Source organism: Crocuta crocuta, unplaced genomic scaffold (assembly GCF_008692635.1).
Source record: "Crocuta crocuta isolate KB4526 unplaced genomic scaffold, BGI_CrCroc_1.0 scaffold162, whole genome shotgun sequence".
In the NCBI taxonomy this organism is placed as follows: Eukaryota; Metazoa; Chordata; class Mammalia; order Carnivora; family Hyaenidae; genus Crocuta; species Crocuta crocuta.
In genome coordinates, this window is record NW_027529433.1 from 9,161,764 (window position 1) to 9,181,023 (window position 19,260).

At 35.6% G+C, this 19,260-nt stretch overlaps 1 protein-coding gene across 1 annotated transcript in view; it reads right to left on the reverse strand.

Moving 5' to 3' along the window:
• Positions 1–19,260, reverse strand: part of FCHO2 (FCH and mu domain containing endocytic adaptor 2) — a 110,203-nt gene that overhangs the window by 39,686 nt on the left and 51,257 nt on the right. The window contains exons 9-11 of the mRNA XM_077759845.1: positions 13,716–13,760; positions 11,926–11,998; positions 8,360–8,384 (exon numbers count right to left, since the gene is read on the reverse strand). Of these exons, the coding sequence (XP_077615971.1) occupies positions 8,360–8,384; positions 11,926–11,998; positions 13,716–13,760 (143 nt within the window). The remainder of the gene's footprint in view (positions 1–8,359; positions 8,385–11,925; positions 11,999–13,715; positions 13,761–19,260) is intronic.

A 19,260-nucleotide genomic window follows, 5' to 3' on the forward strand; every position in this document is an offset into this window, starting at 1 on the left:
ATGTATCTCTTAAGAAAGAAAGGCAAATTTAAAAACACAGATCTCTTTGTGGGGGAATAAAAGCCAGTGGAAGGATCAATAAGAATATAATAAAGTTGTTTACCTACAAGGGAGGGTGATGAAGTAGAAGAGAAAAAGGATGCAGGGACACTTCTCTAAGTATGCTATGTTAAGAGAATAATCCCATTTTTAAGAAATACACATTTAAGAAGTTAGGGATGAAGGACCATCATGTATAGAATTTATACTAAAATGGATCAAAAAAGATTTATACACATATACATAAACATGTGTGTGTAAGAAGAATGCAAGAAAGTATATTTTAGAAAAAAATATACAAGAATAAAATAGTTCCAAAAAAATTTTTACATGAAAAAGAAAAAGATTGCCAAGAAATGCCAGTTGGAACTAGAGAGCCAATATTCTTCTACTGATAAAGTTTACTATTCTTCATCCATTCACTTGTCAAGACTCAGCAAGAGGAGTATGAAAGATGATCTCACAGGCACAGCAGAAGGTCAAGGAGAACTAAGAGCAGAATTAACATGGCTATAGCTTCCAATCTGAATAAAAAGTCTACTGTAGCCAGCAGTGAGTTAATAGACTCGATTAAAATCTAGAAATGAGGGGCACCCGGGGGGCTCAGTCGGTTGAGCGTTCGTTCGACTTCGGCTCAGGTCATGATCTCATGGTTCTTGGGTTCGAGCCCCGTGTCGGGCTCTGTGCTGACAGCTCAGAGCCTGGAGCCTGTTTCAGATTCTGTGTCTCCCTCTCTCTGACCCTCCCCTGCTCATGCTGTCTCTCTCTCTCTCTCAAAAATAAATAAAACATTTAAAAAAAAAAATAAAATCTAGAAATGAAAAATCTAATACAGAGTGAAGAGCAGATTCTATAAAAAGATGACAAGGGGCATGTAGGTGGCTCAGTCAGTTAAGCGTTGGACTCTTGATTTCAGCTCAGGTCAAGATCTCATGGTTTGAGAGGGCAGGGCTCCAAGCTACCACCATGAAGATTCTCTATTTTCCTCTCTACCACAACCCTCTTGTGTGCTAGGGCATTCTCTATCTCAAATAAACATTAAAAGAAAATGATGACAAGTGATAGACTTATAACCCTAGGAGTAGAGCACTTTCAGTTTTGCATATTGCTTGCTAATATGCAAATAATATTCTAAAACACTTTAAGCTTTACCAAATGTGGATCCATTAGAAATAAGAATCAAAGTTTTTTATAAAATATTTTATTCTAACTCCCAGTCCTGGAACCATACCAGATATGTAATCTCCTAGAAGTACTATCTAAGGATTTGCTGATACTACTTTTAAACTTGTTAACAATATACTATACAGGATGATGTACTAATTTAAAATAATACTGAGCAGTTTTCTATAGGACTGAGTAAGCTGCTTCTGGACCAACCTCTTAAAGATTACAACTGTAAACTCTGGTTAAAAAACTATTGGGAGGCACCTGGGTGGCTCAGTCAGTTGAACATCTGACTGTTTTAGCTCTGGTCATGATCCCAGGGTTGTGGGATAGAGCCCAGTGTTGGGTTCTGTGCGGAGCCATGGAGCCTGCTTAAGATTTTCTCTCTCTCGGCAAACCATGAGAGACTCTTGAATGCTGAGAATAAACTGAGGACTGATGGGTGTGGGGGGGTAGGGGGGAGATGGGCATGGAGGAGGGCACTTGTGGGGATGAGCACTGGGTGTTATATGGAAATCAACTTGACAATAAACTACTTGTAAAAAAAATTAAAAAAAAAAAAGATTTTCTCTCTCTAACTCTGTCTCTCTCCTTCTGCTCCTCTCCCCAGTTTGTGCTCTCTCTCTAAAAAATAATTAAAATTATTTAAAAATTAATTAAAATTAATTATAATTAAAAATTTTTTTAATTAAAAAAATATCTGAAGATAGTGAAAAATGAAACAGAGCCACCATTTAAAAAGTTATACAAGGAGCACCTGGTGGCTCAGCCAGTTTAAGTGGCCAACTTCAGCTCAGGTCATAATCTCACTACGTAGGTTCGAGCCTCACATCGGGCTCTGTGCTGACAGCTCAGAGTCTGGAGCCTGCTTCAGATTCTGCATCTCTTCTCTGTGCCCTTTCCCGTTCATGCTCTGTCTCTCTGTCTCTCAAAAACAAACATTTAAAAAAAAATAAAATAAAAAAGTTATACAAAATTATATGCTCAAAAACTTTATAAATCATAATTCAGTTCTAAGAAAAGTGCAAGTAACCCTCAGGGAAGGCAGGAAAAAGAAACCAAAATGGAAACCAAAAATAAAATGACATACATTAGCCCTGATATGTCAATAATTATGGTAAGCAATCCCTATCAAAATAACACCACCATTCCTCACAGAGCTAAACCAAACAATTCTAAAATTCGTATGGAACCAGAAAAGACTCTGAATAGCCAAAGCAATCCTAAAAAAGAAAACTGAAGCTGGGGGCATCACAATCTCAGACTTCAAGCTGTATTACAAAGCTGTAATCATCCCGACAGTATGGTACTGGCACAAAAACAAGTGGGTTTTCCAGCAAGTGGTGTTGGAAAAACTGGACAGCGACATGCAGAAAAATGAACGTGGACCACTTTTTTATACCAAACACAAAAATAAACTCAAAATGGATGAAAGACCTAAATGTAAGAGAGGAAGCCATCAAATCCTAGAGGAGAAAACTGGCAAAAACCTCTCTGACCTTGGCCACAGCAACTTCTTACTCAATACGTCTCCAGAGGCAGGAGAAATCAAAGCAAACATAAGCTACTGGGACCTCATCAAACTAAAGCTTTTGCACAGTGAAGGAAACAATCAGCAAAACCAACTGAATGGAAGAAAATATTTGCAAATGATGTATCAAATAGAGGATTAGTATCTAATAGCTATAAAGAACTTATCAAACTCAACACCCCCAAAACAAATAATCCAGTGAAGAAATGGGCAAAAGACATGAATAGACACTTCTCCAAAGACACCCAGCTAGTGAACAGACACATGAAAAAATGCTCAACATCACTCATCATCAGGGAAATACAAATGAAAACCATAATGAGATACCACCTCACATCTGTCAGAATGGCTAACATTAACAACTCAGGCAACAACAGATGTTGGCGAGGATGCGGAGAAAGAGGAGCTCTTCTGCACTGGGAATGCAAACTGGTGCAGCCACTCTGGAATACAGTATGGAGGTTCCTCCAAAATTTAAAAATTGAACTACCCAACGACCCAGCAATTGCACTACTAGGTATTTACCCAAGGGATACAGGTGTGCTGTTTCGAAGAGGCACACACACCCCAATGTGTATAGCAGTGCTATCGACCATAGGCAGAGTATGGAAAAAGGCCACATCTGTCCATTGACAGTCTATTACAATAGACTATTACTCGACAATCAAAAAGAATGAAATCTTTTTCATTCTAGTTGCCATCTGCAACTAGGTGGATGGAACTAGAGGGTATTATGCTAACTGAAATTAGTCAGAGAAAGAAAAGTATCATATGACTTCACTCATAAAAGGAATTTAAGATACAAAACAGATGAACATAAGGGAAGGAAGCAAAAATAATATTAAAAACAGGGTGACAAACTGGAGACGTTGTGTGAAGGGGAATGGGCTAAAATAGGTAAGGGGCATTTAGGAATCTTGTGATTCATGTAAAAGTTAATTTAAAAAGGAAGGGGGGCAGGTAAGACAGGCACCTGAGTGGCTCAGTGGATTAAGCATCCAACTCTTGGTTTTGGCTCAGGTCACGATCTCACAGTTCAGGAGTTCAAGCCCACGTTGGGCTCTGAACTGTAAGTGTGCAGTCTGAGATTTTTTCACCTCTCTCCCTGTCCCTTCCCCAGCTCATGTGCACTCTCTCTTAAAATAAATAAACTTTAAGATAAATAAATAAGGGCAGAGTGATTATTGTCTTGTTAAATAAAACAGACTTCAGAAAGAAAATTACCAGGATCAGAGAGGGACATTGTGTCCATAGAAAAACCTGTACACGACTGTTCAAAGCACTTTTTTCTAATAGCCCAAAACCAGAAACAACTAAAGGTCCTATGATAGGTGAATAGTTAAAACAAATTTTAGTGCATCTATACCATGGAATACTACTATTAAACAACAAAAAGGAATAAACTATTCATACATGCAATAACCTGGGTGAAACTGCAGAGAACTGTGCTGAATTTAAAAAAAAAAAATCTGAAACAATTATGGTAGGATTCCAACTTAAATGACATTCTTGAAATGACAGAATATAGAAATGGAGAAAAGATTATTGGTTGCCAGAAGCTAAGGAAGGTGGTGATGGAAGAGAAGTGGCTGTAAAAGGGCAATCAACATAAAAGATCAAAAGACCCCTGTGGTCATGGAAATGTTCACACCGTATTAGCCTCAACATCCCAGTAGTGATACTGTATTTCTGCAAGAAGTTATGAGGAGAAAACCAGTGATAGGTACACGGGACTGCCTGTATTATCTTTGCAACTTGCTGTAAATTAATTATTTCAAAATAAATTAGGATTCTCAGTATATTATGTATTCAATGTTGAAACTATTCATAGGAACTTGGTATTAAAAAAACTTAGACATTCCCTGTTGATATCTTTGTTCATTCAATCCATGATTTCTATATTATGGCCCCACACTGTTGGAGCAAAGCATCAGGCCGAAGCAGATAACCCGCTAATCTTAAAACAGAGCAGATAACCCACTAATCTTAAAAGACAGGTTTGGATAGTGGTGGTAGTGATTTAAAAAAAAAAAAAAATGCTGGAAAATAAATTTTTTAGTGTTTTTTTTCTTAAAGAGTTTATTGTCAAGTTGGTTTCCATATAACACCCAGTGCTCATCCCCACAAGTGCCCTCCTCCATGTCCATCTCCCCCTTCCCCCCCACATCCATCAATCCTCAGTTTGTTCTTGGCATTCAAGAGTCTCTCATGGTTTGCCTCCCTCCCTCTCCCCTACTATTTCTCCCCTTCTTCTCCCCCGACAGTCCTCTGTTAAGTTTCTCCTGTTCCACTTATAAGTGAAAACATATGGTAGCTGTCCTTCTCTGCCTGACTTATTTCACTCAGCATAACACCCTCAAGGTCCATCCATGTTGCTACACATGGCCAGATTTCATTGTTTCTCATTGCCATGTAGTATTCCATGGTATAGATAAACCACACCTTCTTTATCCATTCATCAGCTGATGGACACTTAGGCTCTTTCCATGTTTTCGCTAGTTTTGAGAGTGATGCTATGAACGTTGGGGTACATGTGCAATAATTAATTAATTAATTGGAGGGGCACCTGGGTGGCTCAGTCAGCTAAGCATCCAACTCTTGATTTCAGCTCAGGTCATGATCTCATGGGTTAGAGCCTCACATTGCAGCTCCCAGCTGGGAGTGCAAAGCCTGCTTGGGATTCTTGGTCTCCTATCCCTCTGCCCCTGCCCCCACACCCTCACACTCTCTCTCAAAATAAACAAACATTAAAAAAAGAAAAACAGGTTAAAAAAAGAAAAACAAAATATTTTTTAAATTACATAGATGGTTTAAAAAAGGAACAGAAATTAAACGATAATTTCCCTACCAAGACATCCAGACCATGGATGCTTTTTTAAGTAATCATTAAAAGTAGCCATAAGGCACCTGGCTGGCTCAGTCAGTAGGGCATGCAACTCTTGATCTCAGGGTCATAAGTTCAAGCCCCATTATGGGCATGAAGCCTACTTAAAAAAACAAAACAAAGGACTAGCCATAAAAAGTCATAAACAGGCCATAAATAAATAATAATAGGCTATAAATAAAACAACAAAAGAAGAAAGCCTTTTCTCCCTCCTGACCATCACTATAATGCTGCTCTACAAAAGTAACCACAAGTGTCTGGTAACACAGTCTTTAAAAGACAAAACAAACACCCAAAGATATCTGCTCATTTATATTTTTAAAACAGCAATTACTTAAAAATCATACTTAATGCTTCTCTTTCCCTATCAGCAGTCACAACAACCTAATTCTCTAACCTATGACTATTACATAAGTGAATGTTTAATAACTTAGTTAACCAATCTCAATTTTGATGGATGTTTCCAGTTTTTTGTTAATATAAACCATGTTGGAATAAACATGTCTCTACTTCTCCCTCCATCCTCCTCTATAAATTGTAGTCCCCCTTATCCATGGAGGATACATTCCTACACCCCAGTGGATGCCTGAAACCAAGGATAGTAACAAACCCTTTACATACTATGCTTTTTCCTATACATGCAACACCTATGAAAAGTTCAATTTATAAATTAGACACAGTAAGAGACTTTTTTAGGCACAGTAACAGATTAGCAACAATAATAATAAAACAGAAGTATAACAACATACTACAGTAAAAGTTATGTGAATGTGCTCTCTCTCAAAACATCTTATTTTACTGTACTCAACCTCCTCCTTGTGATGATGTGACATAATAAAATAGCTACATGATAAGATGACATGAGGTGAATGATGTAAGCACTGTGATGTAATGTCAAGCTACGAATGACCTTCTAATGCTATATCAGGAGGATCATCTGCTTCTGAACCACAATCGACCATAAGTAACTTAAACCATGGAAAGCTAAACAGCAGATGCGGGGCTACTACTACATACTGTTTTCTTTCAACACAAATTTATCAATCATTTCTTATACATCAGACTTATGCATTCCTTTTAAAAGCCCTTTTCTGGGGCGCCTGGGTGGCTTAGTCGGTTAAGCGTCCGACTTTCGCTTAGGTCATGATCTCACGGTTCGTGGGTTCGAGCCCCGCGTCGGGCTCTGTGCTGACTGCCAGCTCAGAGCCTGGAGCCTGTTTCAGTCTGTGACTCCCTCTCTCTCTGACCCTCCCCTGCTCACACTGTCTCTCTCTCTCTCTCTCCTAGAAATAAATAAAAACATTAAAAAAATAAAATAAAAAAAATAAAAGCCCTTTTCTAATTCCAGACGAGTACTGAAAACAGCTCAAAACTGGGTGATACTGATCATTACATAAGGGTATCAATGAGCTGAGACTATTTCAAAAGTTTAAGAGAGTATATATAAAACATGAAGTATTAAAGTATTTATTTCAATGTTGTAATCATCAAATAAAAGCTATACATAATTAATTCCAAAATGAAATGCATGATGAATACTAAAGTAAATGTCAAACACATCTGCTGACTTTTTCATTAATTAGTAAACCAAGAGTATCAAAACAGGTAACTGGTAAAGTAGACTCAGCTCTAAAACACTCTCATGATTTTAACCCTAGAGCATACTAGAAATCTTTCTTTCACTATACATTTATTGACAAGCCATAATTTTCTTATTTTAAACCTGAAATATAAAGCAAGACTACTAATTTTATTTAAGTTACATAAAACACAATGTTTCACAAAATATCTTTATCTTGGTACATATACCAGTATGCTGTAAAAGATCAAAATGTTTTGGGGCCAAGAGAAACAATTATGCAAGCAAGAGCAATAAACAAAGAAGACAGGCAGCTAGATCCTACTACACTTAGCAACAGGGCCACTATCTAATGAAGAATTTGAAAAGTGTGTCTGTCTATACACTACTTACACCATTTGGTTAATCTACTCTCCCACTGTTACTACAAGAAGCTCCATTTAATGTCTTCTTTATTTACATATAAAGAAATATATTTAAATAAGAAATATAAACAAACTTTCTTCATAACAAAAAGCACAGAAAAGTACTGACCATGATTATTACTGCTATGTTTTCAAAAATGATAATCTCTAAGCAAAACTGAAATACTTGAATAAAATTTTAATAATCAGGAATACATTTTTATTTTTAACGTTTGTTTATTTCTGAGAGAGCATGACCAAGAGGGGGAGGGGCAGAGAGAGGGTGAGGGAGAGAGAGCATCTAAAGCAGGTTCTGCAGTGACAGCAGATAGCCCCATCTGGGGCTCAAACTCAAGAACCATGAGATCATGACCTGAGCCAAAGTCAGACACTTATAACCAACTGAGCCACCCAGGTGTCCCAGGAATACATAATTATGAGCATCACCTTTTAAAGTATGCAGATTTGAGATCTGGCATATTTCTCAAGAAAAAGCAATATGGCATGGTACCATTCAAATTTTAAAAGTAAAATGTCCACTTTTCAAAGGTGGGTAAAATTACCTTCTATTTAATATAAAAGCATCCAGTAATAGAAGGCCAAAATTTTACCTGTAATTTTAATAGTGGATTTGCAATAAGCTGGTTAGTATTTTTCTTGGAAAGATTTGTGAACAACTCAACCCAAATATGCTGGGTATTTCCTATGAAAAATAGCTAATTTACATGGTGTATATCAAAGTAAAATCTACTTACAAGTGAATCTGCATCAGGGCATTCCCTATTAAAAGAAACAAAACATTAGAAATATTCAATTATTAGAACTATCTGATAATTATATTGAAAGTGTTCACCTTGGTATTTAAACATAACTTTTATTTACACTTTACAAAAACTATTCAGAAAAATCAAATCATGAAAATTAAAATATACTAAATGATTTTAAAATTAAAAAGAAAGCATTCCTATATCCATAATACACAGCAAAATGAAACACAACTCACAATAATTTTATAAACTTATTCTTCGTAAGTACTTCTTTTCCATTAATACACACACAAATCTCATAAAGGAAGCTGTCAATCCCACAAGGATTTCTAATGGCTTTTAATTCTTTAGGCAGAGAAAGCTAAAAGAAAATTCTAAGAAGACTTTTTTTTAAGTCCGTATTTATACTAACTGGTAAATACTAGTAAATAACATTTTACAATGTATTTTTGTTAAAACTTTAGTTTCATTTGAAGTACTTTCCATAGCTAGCATATACACAAAAGCCAAACTATTTTTTTCCATATATGTTAAATGAGTAGTCAGACTTCCACTTAATAAAGATTTCTGATCTACTAAGTTGTTGAAAACTGTTAATTTTACCATTTTACCGGCAAATATTAATTTAGATGTAAACTAGTAAAAATGTATTTTATTTTTTCAGTAAGCAGCAAGCAAGAATTTTATTAGAGTATAAAATTAGAAAGGAAGAATAGTAAGAAAGCTCTCTTTATAGAAAGGGGCACTGAAAAGTGAATGCCCCCCCCAAAATATATTTTATATGTAAAACTAAAACATAAAGATCAACTTTCTCAATTAAACAAAAAGACCTAAATATATAAAATTAAAGACACTGAGGCCATGAGGAATAAGTTTAAAAGAATTTCTGTGTACATATCCTAGAATAAATTCACAAAAATCAGAGTGCATATTTAAAAGATATTTGGATTAGTTACATATTCTTTGGCTTTAGACAGTTAATGCACACAGTATCAGAATCTGCCACTTTAATAAAAGACTAAAACACATTAGGTATACCTTAAGAGTCCTAAGGAGAGTAATAAAAAGTACTAAATTAATATACAGGATAAGCAGGTCATCTCTATCTACCCAAAGACTAATAAGCACAAATCAGAAAAATCTACAGAGGGAAAAAATTTTTTAAAGGAAGATAGAATGGAATAGACCGAAATAATGAAAAAAGAGGGAGATGACTATACTGCTCTTAATCCAAACTGAAGCACCAAAGTGGGTAAATCCAAGCCTCTTATGTCCATAGAGCCATGTAAACATAACCTAAGACTGCCAGTTTTGAAAAAGAGCTCCCTTATTACTGATATATGAGGAGTATTTATCAAAACTCCTATGCATACTCTGAGGAAATGTTCCAGAAAAGACAATATAGTAATAAATTCAAACCCTTCACAGAATCAAATAATTTAAGATGTTAAGAGCACTTCTACTTTCCTTCCTTTTTTTTAAAGACAGGGTTTAAATATCAAAGTGTCAAAGTTCCAAACAGTTTATTCTCTGGCTTTAGGCCACAACTGTCCAGTCTTTGTGGCAAAGCACTCATATGTTGCTTTCACAGTGGGCTGTAATGAGACCAGCAGATGAAGCCCCAGGAAGATCAAGCTCTGAGCAGGACCCTATTCCACAATTACTGGCATTTCAACAAAAGCCTTCAGGCTGTAAGGAGGAGCATGCCAAGAGCCTCGGGCATTTCAAACAAAGTGCTTTCTAGTACTTTTCGTGCAAGTGTTGAAAGAAGGCAATAGTGATGCAGTTGTTTAAAGCACTGATTTTCTGCCCTAGTATTCTCAGTGGTAAAAAAAAAAAAAAAAAAAAAAAAATTCCAATATCCAAGTGGCCTAATGATGATACTGGGAAGTTACTGATCATGAAAAATAATTCTAAAAGCACAGAATACACAAAAATATTGTAAGCCCCCTGAAGTAACAGCTGTGAAAAACCACATATTATAAAAACATTTGAATTTAAGGCCTTTATTCTTTTTAATATACTAACAAGATGAAGTGGATACATTTCTAATTTCTGTTACGAATCAACTGTTTAGACTTCCTTATTTCCAGTGTTATAAAAAACGTTTTGATTCCATCTCCTTAGCAAAATACTCCCTTCATAAATGTTGAAAAGACATTTGTAGATGAGATGGTAACCACAGATATAAATCACTTTGTAATCGGTCTTAATTTGTAATCAAGTGAACCTAAACTTGGGGGGGAGGAGTGATAAAGAGACGTTTAGAATGGTAGAAACTCTAAAAAACTCAGATAAAAAGAATTTGACTAGGGGCGCCTGGGTGGCTCAGTCAGTTAAGTGTCTGACTTCGGCTCAGGTCATGATCTAATGGTCCGTGGGTTCGAGCCCTGAGTCAGGCTCTGTGCTGACAGCTAGCTCAGAGCCTGGAGCCTTTTTCAGATTCTGGGTCTCCCTCTCTCTCTGACCTTCCACTGCTCTCTTTCTCTCTCTCTCAGAAATATATAAAACATTAAAAAAAAAAAAAAAAAGAATTTAGGTAAGAGGTAAGAACATCCAAAGCACAAACTGTTGTCTTACACTGAAAACATGAGTGGCCAAGAGAGCTCTGCTAATTATGCTGGAGAAGCAGAAATTTTAAATAAATTGCAAGCCAGTGTTACTGGGTCAACAAATCATTGACTAGTGTCTTGTCAATCTATATAGGTTGAATAATTACAGCAACAAAGATTCCTTTAATTCCAGTTTGTCTCTGGTAAATCATAGCTCTTAAGAGATTCTCAACACCAGGTGTCTATTAGGAATGACAGAGGCTGCTTAAAAGCAAACAAACTAAACAAAAAATTATGCTGCACTGAACACCCTGAGAATCTGGTTTAAACTGGTCTGAGGTGGGGCCTGGCACAGATGTATTTATTTTAATTTTCCACATAGTTCTAATGTATAGCCAAGACAGAAAATTTCACTTACCCAATACTTGTTGAATTTATTATATGCTAATTATATATTCTTTGTATACTAACTTAATTTTTTAAAAAGGTAAATCAGATTTATACTCCATCCTCCATTGAAAATTGATGACCCAGCATAAATGTTTAAAACCATGTTAGGGCTTTTGTTTTTCCCCATTTTCTGTTTATGTGTGCATATATCACCGTGAGCCTATATGTTTAGAGTTGTCTAGAAGGATTTTCATCAAATTGTTGACCATGGGTTTTTTTCTTAGGCATTAAGATTTAGAAGAATTTTTAGTTTCCTCTGCACTTTTGTTTCTTAAAATATGCATGTATCATTTTGTAAAAAGAATGTCTTTTAAAGTTTCAATTTCAAAACCTAGAAGACTTCATCTTAAAATTTTAAAACAGTAAGAAATCTAATACTTTTAACTAAACCCAGAGGAGATGGCAAATGTATTCAGAAAAGTGTTTTTTACACCTTAGACATATATACATTGAGTTATTTCTGAAGGAAGTTTTTCTTCTCACATTCAAAATAACAGTCTTATTCTTAATCACTAAATAACAAAGGATTTTCACAATATTTAATGTACTTACACAGACTCTGCATCCTTTTCCTTTTTAATTATTCCTGGCAAACCAAAAGTCTTTCTTTTCCTTGGTTTTATACCTAAAAATAAATGTATATTGTTATAGAAACATAACTGTTGCTGATAAATACATTAAACTTAAGAATACACCTTGTATCTTGACACATAATTTGCTTATGTCAGTACTCAATTTGGATGAAAGAAATAAAAGTATCAGCTGGTAAACTGTAATGTTTAAATCAGAGTCATAGTCTGTTTAGATTTTTCTTATGTTAATTTAATGAAGCCTGTTATGCACCTAAAGGTGAACATTCACTTGATCAATAAAATTCTCTTTTCCTCTAAGTCTCCTCTAAGTCACCTCAGACAAAATAAGCATTTGGAGAATCTTAAAACTTCAAAAGAAAAGAACATCATTCACTCTATTAGATTTTGTTATAAATCCAAGTCAAATCATGGTTTCCTGTCTGGAAGACCGCAAAGTATGAATGTGGTGTTTTAAATAAAAAGATGACACAACAGATCCATTAACAGTAAATACGGGAAACTTATGGCATTCCTTTGCCCACGTATTATCTTTAATATAAAGAATGTTGTAAGCTGACTCCACCATAAATGAGAAACAGGTATCATCTTTATTTTGCCTAATATGGCAGTTCTTCCTCCTCTTCCTTCATGACAAATTATGTTTTAGAAATCAGTCATACTATTAATTGCTGCTGGAATTCAGCACAAACTTAGGTGCTTACTTGGACAACTATAGAGCATAGCTAAGATAATCTCTCACCATACAGATGAGGAAACTAAAGGATATTTTTTGGTTTTGTTTTTTAACTCAGTGTTATCCAGCTACTAAATACTATACTAATATAGTATAATACTATAGCCAGGATTAGAAACCAGCTGTTTTAGAACAAGGTACTTGCTCCCATGCAAAACTAAATCATACATTTGTTAGCGTGTTATATCAAATACACTTTTTTCTCACAGAGTACTATTATTTACTATCCACATTTTACCATAAAGAAAGCTAAAGAACAAAGAACTTGCATAGTTACTGCTCTCAAACAAGCAGTACCTATAAGAAGGCGAGGCACCAGAGCCCCTGACTCCTCCAATGATAACATTACACACAAGAGCAAACCTGTTCTCCAAATTCTCACATAAATGTTGGAAGAAAAATAAATAGAAAAGATTGCTTTCAAATGATTTCTAGTAGCTCACAGAGTACTCAAACAGGAAGGTAGGTGCCTGGCTGGCTAAGTCCGTGCAACATGTGACTCTGGATCTTAGGGTTATGAATTTGAGCCCCACTTGGGTACATATTTAAATAAACAGACAGGAAGGGTTGTGGACCCTTTCTCCAAGTCACATCATCACTCCTTTTGAATGATGGTAATATTAACATTAATGTATAACCCTCATTAATTACTGAAATGTTTCTCATTTTAGAATAAGCCTTATATATACATTAATGGGTAGCAATGATTTTCATATTTATGACATGAGAATGTTTAAAGATGGATGTCAATAAAGAAAACAATTTCAATGTGTATTTGCAAATAAATACATGTTGTATTTAATCTTTTAAAATATATTATTCAAACACACTAATACTCCTTTGGGTAAACCTACCATTTACTTATTAAGTAAAGATTAAAAATCTGTAGGCCTTCAAACTACATTCAGGTTTTTTTATATCACATGCTGACACCAATGGATAACAGCCACTCTTTTATTTGTTCAATAAACAGAAGATATTGGCTAGTTACCACACATTACAACTAGTCAACTTACCTTCAACTGCACTAGCAGGGTCGCATTCTTCAAATTCAATAAGGCCTAAAACAAAACAAAACAGATGAACAACTGTTAGTTAAAAAAAAAAAAAAGTTTTAAAGCTGATGGAAAACAATTAGATCAAATCACATTACATGTTTTTAATCGACCTGACAGTGTGTTCTAGTGTTATCTGAAAGTGTTAATTAAAATATCAATAATTTTAAAAACCAAATAATCCTATCATAGACAAAAATTGACACTAGCCTGTTTTCATGATCACAGTTAACTGAAAACCCTTTATATAGGATACTGGAGAACCGAAGACACCAACTCTGTACTTTTCTGCTTTCAAGAAGCTTGCAGGATACTAGAGAAAAAAAAACAAACACAATAAAAGGCAGTTGCTGAATCTTTGGTTGTGTTCATGGGAAGGACAGGGGAGCCAACATAGTAAATACTACTAGAATGTCAGCTTGGGAATTTGTCTGTCTCGTAGACCACTGTGAACTGGCAAATAATAGGTCTTTAACAACTGTAAAGCAAGTCAAGGAATCTGAACTTGTAGTTTGCAGGTAATGGGAAGAACTTTCAAGAGAGGTGATACATACATGCCTCTACAAAGCAGTCTCAGAAGAAAATTAATTTAGCACAGGTATGAGGGATAGACTACAGAGAGATAGGAAGAATATAAAATAGAGATCAGTTGAAAAACATTGTAAATAGCTCTAAAGTGACAGATCTGCTAAGACTAGCCTTAAATGTCATATGATAGATTTCATGAACATGGGATATTAAACTATTTAGGTAGTAAAGAAAGTAGCAAAAGCATGAATCACTGTTCTGCTAAAATGTCCCCCAACTAAATATCAGACTAAAAAATTATCTTTCATTAAACAGTCATTTTGCCCATTTTATAATACTGAAATTTATGCAAGTCCAGCATTTTTGTGAATTAACTTTTTATTAATGGTAACAGTTTCAACATGTTATTTCAAAAAACTTAAAAATCAAGCTTGGGGACACCTAGGTGACTCAGTTAAGTGTCCAACTCTTGATTTCAGCTCAGGTCATGATCTCACGGTTTGTGAGATGGAGCCCCACAATAGGTCCTGTGCTGACAGCTTGGAGCCTGCTTGGGATTTTCTCTCCCTCTCTATCTGCCGCTCCCCAACTTATTCTCTCTCTTAAAATAAACAAACAAACATAAATAAAAATAAATAAATAAAAATAGAGCTTGAAGAATGTAAAACAGAAGATTTCATTACTGGTTCTTCTGAGACATTAAGGTAAACTATAACTATGAATAAGTTCATAATCAGAGTTCTCATTGATCATATTATAAAAGAAAGGCTTTAATTAAAGAAATATTTCTCTACAAGGAACATCTAAAAATATTGGTGGGGCGCCTGGGGTGGATCAGTCAGTTGAACCTCTGACTCTTAAAACCCGACATCAGATTCCATGCTGAGCAGAGAGCCTACTTAGGGCTCAATCTCCCTCTCTGCCCCTCCCTCCCACTCATGTGCTCTCTCTCTCTCTAAAAACAAAACAAAACAAAACAAACAACTGGCTAAAATGTCCTTCTTAACCCCAAATCTAAGATCTGCTTCTTCAATTCTGGTTTCTATTCAAATAGAGTACTTAACATTTAGTGATAAGCAACGTAACCAAAAAACCTCATAAAAGTGAGTTTTATGAGGACCTGATCAATTAATTAGCAATACCTTTCTAAGTATTCTTATAATACATACATATATATATATATATCATGTGACTAAAAAATAAAATACATTCACTACTTTCACCCTGAAAAGCTTTAAAATCAGAAAATGGCCCAATTAAAAATTTAAAAGACTTCAAGTCCAGTTTGCAAATCTGGAAGCTAAAAATTCATTAAATGAAAGGGTAATGGTGAACTCTTTGTTAGACTCTTTTAGAGGCCTACATTAACAGTTTACAAAGAGATTAGAAATGAAATATCAAGAAAGGTAAAGAATTTTAGTATATTCATCCGATAATTAGCAACTACTTGGTGTAAAAGAATAAAAAATCTCCACCTAAATTACCAACAGTTTATTATGTATCATTAGTTTTATAACATGCTAATAAACCTTAAGAGACTATGACCACCTGCCAAATAAATCTGAGAGTTCCTACAGCTATATACATCACATAATTTGTGCTCAGTAACTATTCACATAATCAAGCTATGGGCTTATTCTAGAGAGGAAAAACAAAAATCAATGCCAAACAAACTGCAGGATTTAAAAATACTTACACACAGAGTATCTGAAAAGACTTTTATAACATCACATTAGCATATATATTATTCTTTTAAGATCTTTGGATGTCTGCATATATGTGAAAATAGCAAACCATCCCTTAACTCTGCAAAAATTCCCTCAAAATTCTACATTTTTTTCCTCACAAAATTTTTTTCCTATACCAGATATAACTCAATTGCTTTTCCCTTTCCCTTTTCTAAACATCCTTTTAAAGTCTATTTGAAACAGGAAAATGTCCAATAAAAATTTTTTGAAATAAACTATTCAAAATCACATTTTTGAAACAGAAGATGCCAGATCCTTTCAAATCGTAAAAAATACATATAAATTTTCAAATGAATACCTTCAGCACATAAGCTTTTCTCTTAAAGATAGAAGTACTAACAATTTCTGGTATAAAAAAAACTAAAAATGCCCTTTAAAAAGAAACGCTAACTCATCCATGAAAAAGATTTTCAAATGGCATATGCTGCACACGCCACTTCCCATGGCAAAGCTTTGCGTGCTTGGCTCTGTGCCAGTTGACAGCTCAGCTGGATATCAGTGCACACTGTGACCCTCTTGCCGCACATCACTTCTGAAATGCTTCACAAGTAGAGAGTTTATTCAGCATCTTCCCTCCAATGCAGTCCACTGCCCATCATTCTGCTATTTAATCCTAAGACAAGTTACTTTTTTTGACAGTCACAAAGCCAGAGTGAGGGCCAGGAAGAATAGTTTGCTACAACTGGAATTTCAACTGTTTTAGGCTCAATTAATTCTGTTGTCAAAATAAATAACTGCTCTTAGCGCTTAGATTTTATGCTTGGCCACAAGGGTAATTTAATTTGTATAAAAGCAAATAAGACCATTTTGGCTCTGTCTCCTGATGCTCTTTTACACATTATATTAAAATGCCATCATAAGTTCAATTAAAAGCAGAAGAAATTAAAGGAAGACCTCCAAGAGGTCAAAAATAAAACAATTCTTACAGAGGATGCTTTCTTTAATCATCAGGTAGGAATAAATTATTGCTAGAAGAAAGGAGGGAAGGAGGAAAGGAAGGGAGAGAGAGAGAGAGAGAGGAAAAAAAAGAGAAAGAAAGGAAGGAAGAAAGAAATGGAAGGAAGGAAGAAATGGAAGGAAGGAAGGAAAGGAAAGGAACAAAAAATAAAGAGTCAACAACCCAAAGAATTCTAATTTGGATCAAAACTTTTAAAAAATGTTACAGGAGGAAAGACAATTTAATAGCAATATTTCTTCGATGCATTTTGTAGTTAAGATACAGTATTTAAAAATGTAAAACATTTAATAGTTCCCATTGTTTTGAAATCAATTCTAAATCTCAGGCCACCAAGAGGGTAAATCTGCAACTTTACCTAGATAAGAACTGGCCTCAAAACTGAAATAGTAAGTCTGGGCCACGCAAATCAAGCCTATTTCTATATTTACCCAACTCAAAGAACAAACACTTGGTTCTAGTTAGAAGCCAAAATAAAACATATTAACAAGCCCAGATCCTAAAGTCTAATAAAAAGAATGGGGATAACTGGGGAAGGAGGGAGGAGTGGGGGTAATGACACAGGAGAGAGGGAGGGGAGGGGGGGAGGGAAAGGAGGTAATGACTCATAACAATGGAAGTCAATGACTACATTTTCAAGCTTGCTCCTGGGCAACACAGCGACATTCCCAGGTGTCTGGGATGGTGAACCAGGAAAGCTAACAAGAGAAAGAACATCAAACTCCAGTCTGTAGTAATATGCAAAAGGCATGCAGGCCCAAGTTCTGGTTTTGCCACTTATTTGCTGGCTAACTACCTTAAACTACTTACCTTCTCTACTTGAACCTAAGTCATATCATTTTTATAAATACACTATGGCAGAAGAAAACCTTTTGCCATACCTGCTTTCCCTTTCTCTACAAATACTCATACACACATACAGTTTTCTTTTTTAGCTTGCTAAATCATTTGAAAGTAAGCTGCAACACCAATGCTACTCCACTTCAGGAGTACTTATTTTAATAAAGGGCTTGAAGAAAGAATTCTCTCAATCCAATGGTTCCAAATCCCAATGCCTAGGTGAATCTCCTAGTGAAATGCTTCCTGCTTAAGAATCATCTGGAGAGCTCATTAAATCACAAAGTACTGGGTCCCACCTCCAGAGTGTCCTATAGAGAAGGTCTAGGTTGGTGCTGAGGAATGTGCATTTTCCACAAACTCTCAGGTGACTACAGATGGTCCTGGGATCACACTTGGAGAACTACACTCTTAAGGAACTCCTGGGTCCACTGCCAGATATTCACGAATTCTAGATAGTACTTCTCCAGTTTTACTCTACATACAAACTGCCTAGGTGTGAGAAGTGAGATGATTTGTTTTCAGAAAAACCAAATAAAAGTCGTACCATCTAATTAACGATAGGTTTACAACCAACTGAAAGCATGTACAAAGCCCCCTTAACCACGATGGAGTCCCAAACCCTAAAACACTTCACTTACTGGTTCTTCTCTCCGTTTTGCAGGCTTATTTTTTGTAGGTTTTGCAATAAGCATGCACGGAAGAACTGAAGTCTCTGCATCACCTGCACCTCTGCATCAAGGAGTGTACATTTGTTCCAATCAGACTACTTTCCCTTACATGGGCACAGGGGACCTCCGGGTAAGGCTGTAACCTCTTAGTACTCAGCCAATGAGGAACCAGGGAAAGAAGGACTTGTATGCTAGGAGATAAACTGCCTGCTGTAACTGCCCATCAGATACCTACTCATGCAATAACGTTGATTAAAAGCCTAGTTTCACTGTGCTCCAAAGTCTCTCCTCCGATTGGGTCACTGGGCTTATTTCTCACACTAGGGATCTTATTAAAATACAGATTCTTTTTTTTTTTTTTTTTTTTTATTTTTTTTTTTGTGAGGNAGCCACCCAGGCGCCCCAAAATACAGATTCTTAAAGGGGCACCTGGCTGGCTCAGTAAGAAGAGCATGCGACTCTTGATCTCAGGGTTGTGAGTTCAAGACCCACACTGGGTGCAGAGATTACTTAAATATTTTTTAAATGCAGATTCTTAAAACTGAATAAATACATAAAATGCAGATTCTATTTCAGTAGGCCTAGGGTAGAGTCTGAGATTCTGCATTTGTAACAAGCATCCAGTGATAAAATGCTATAGACATTGAACAGTGGCTGCGCATAAGACTCAGATGAGTTTAAAATATAGTGGTACTGAGGACCCACCCTAGACCATGCAATCAGAATTTCCGGGATAGGGAACTGTACATTTTTTTAAAAAGAGACAG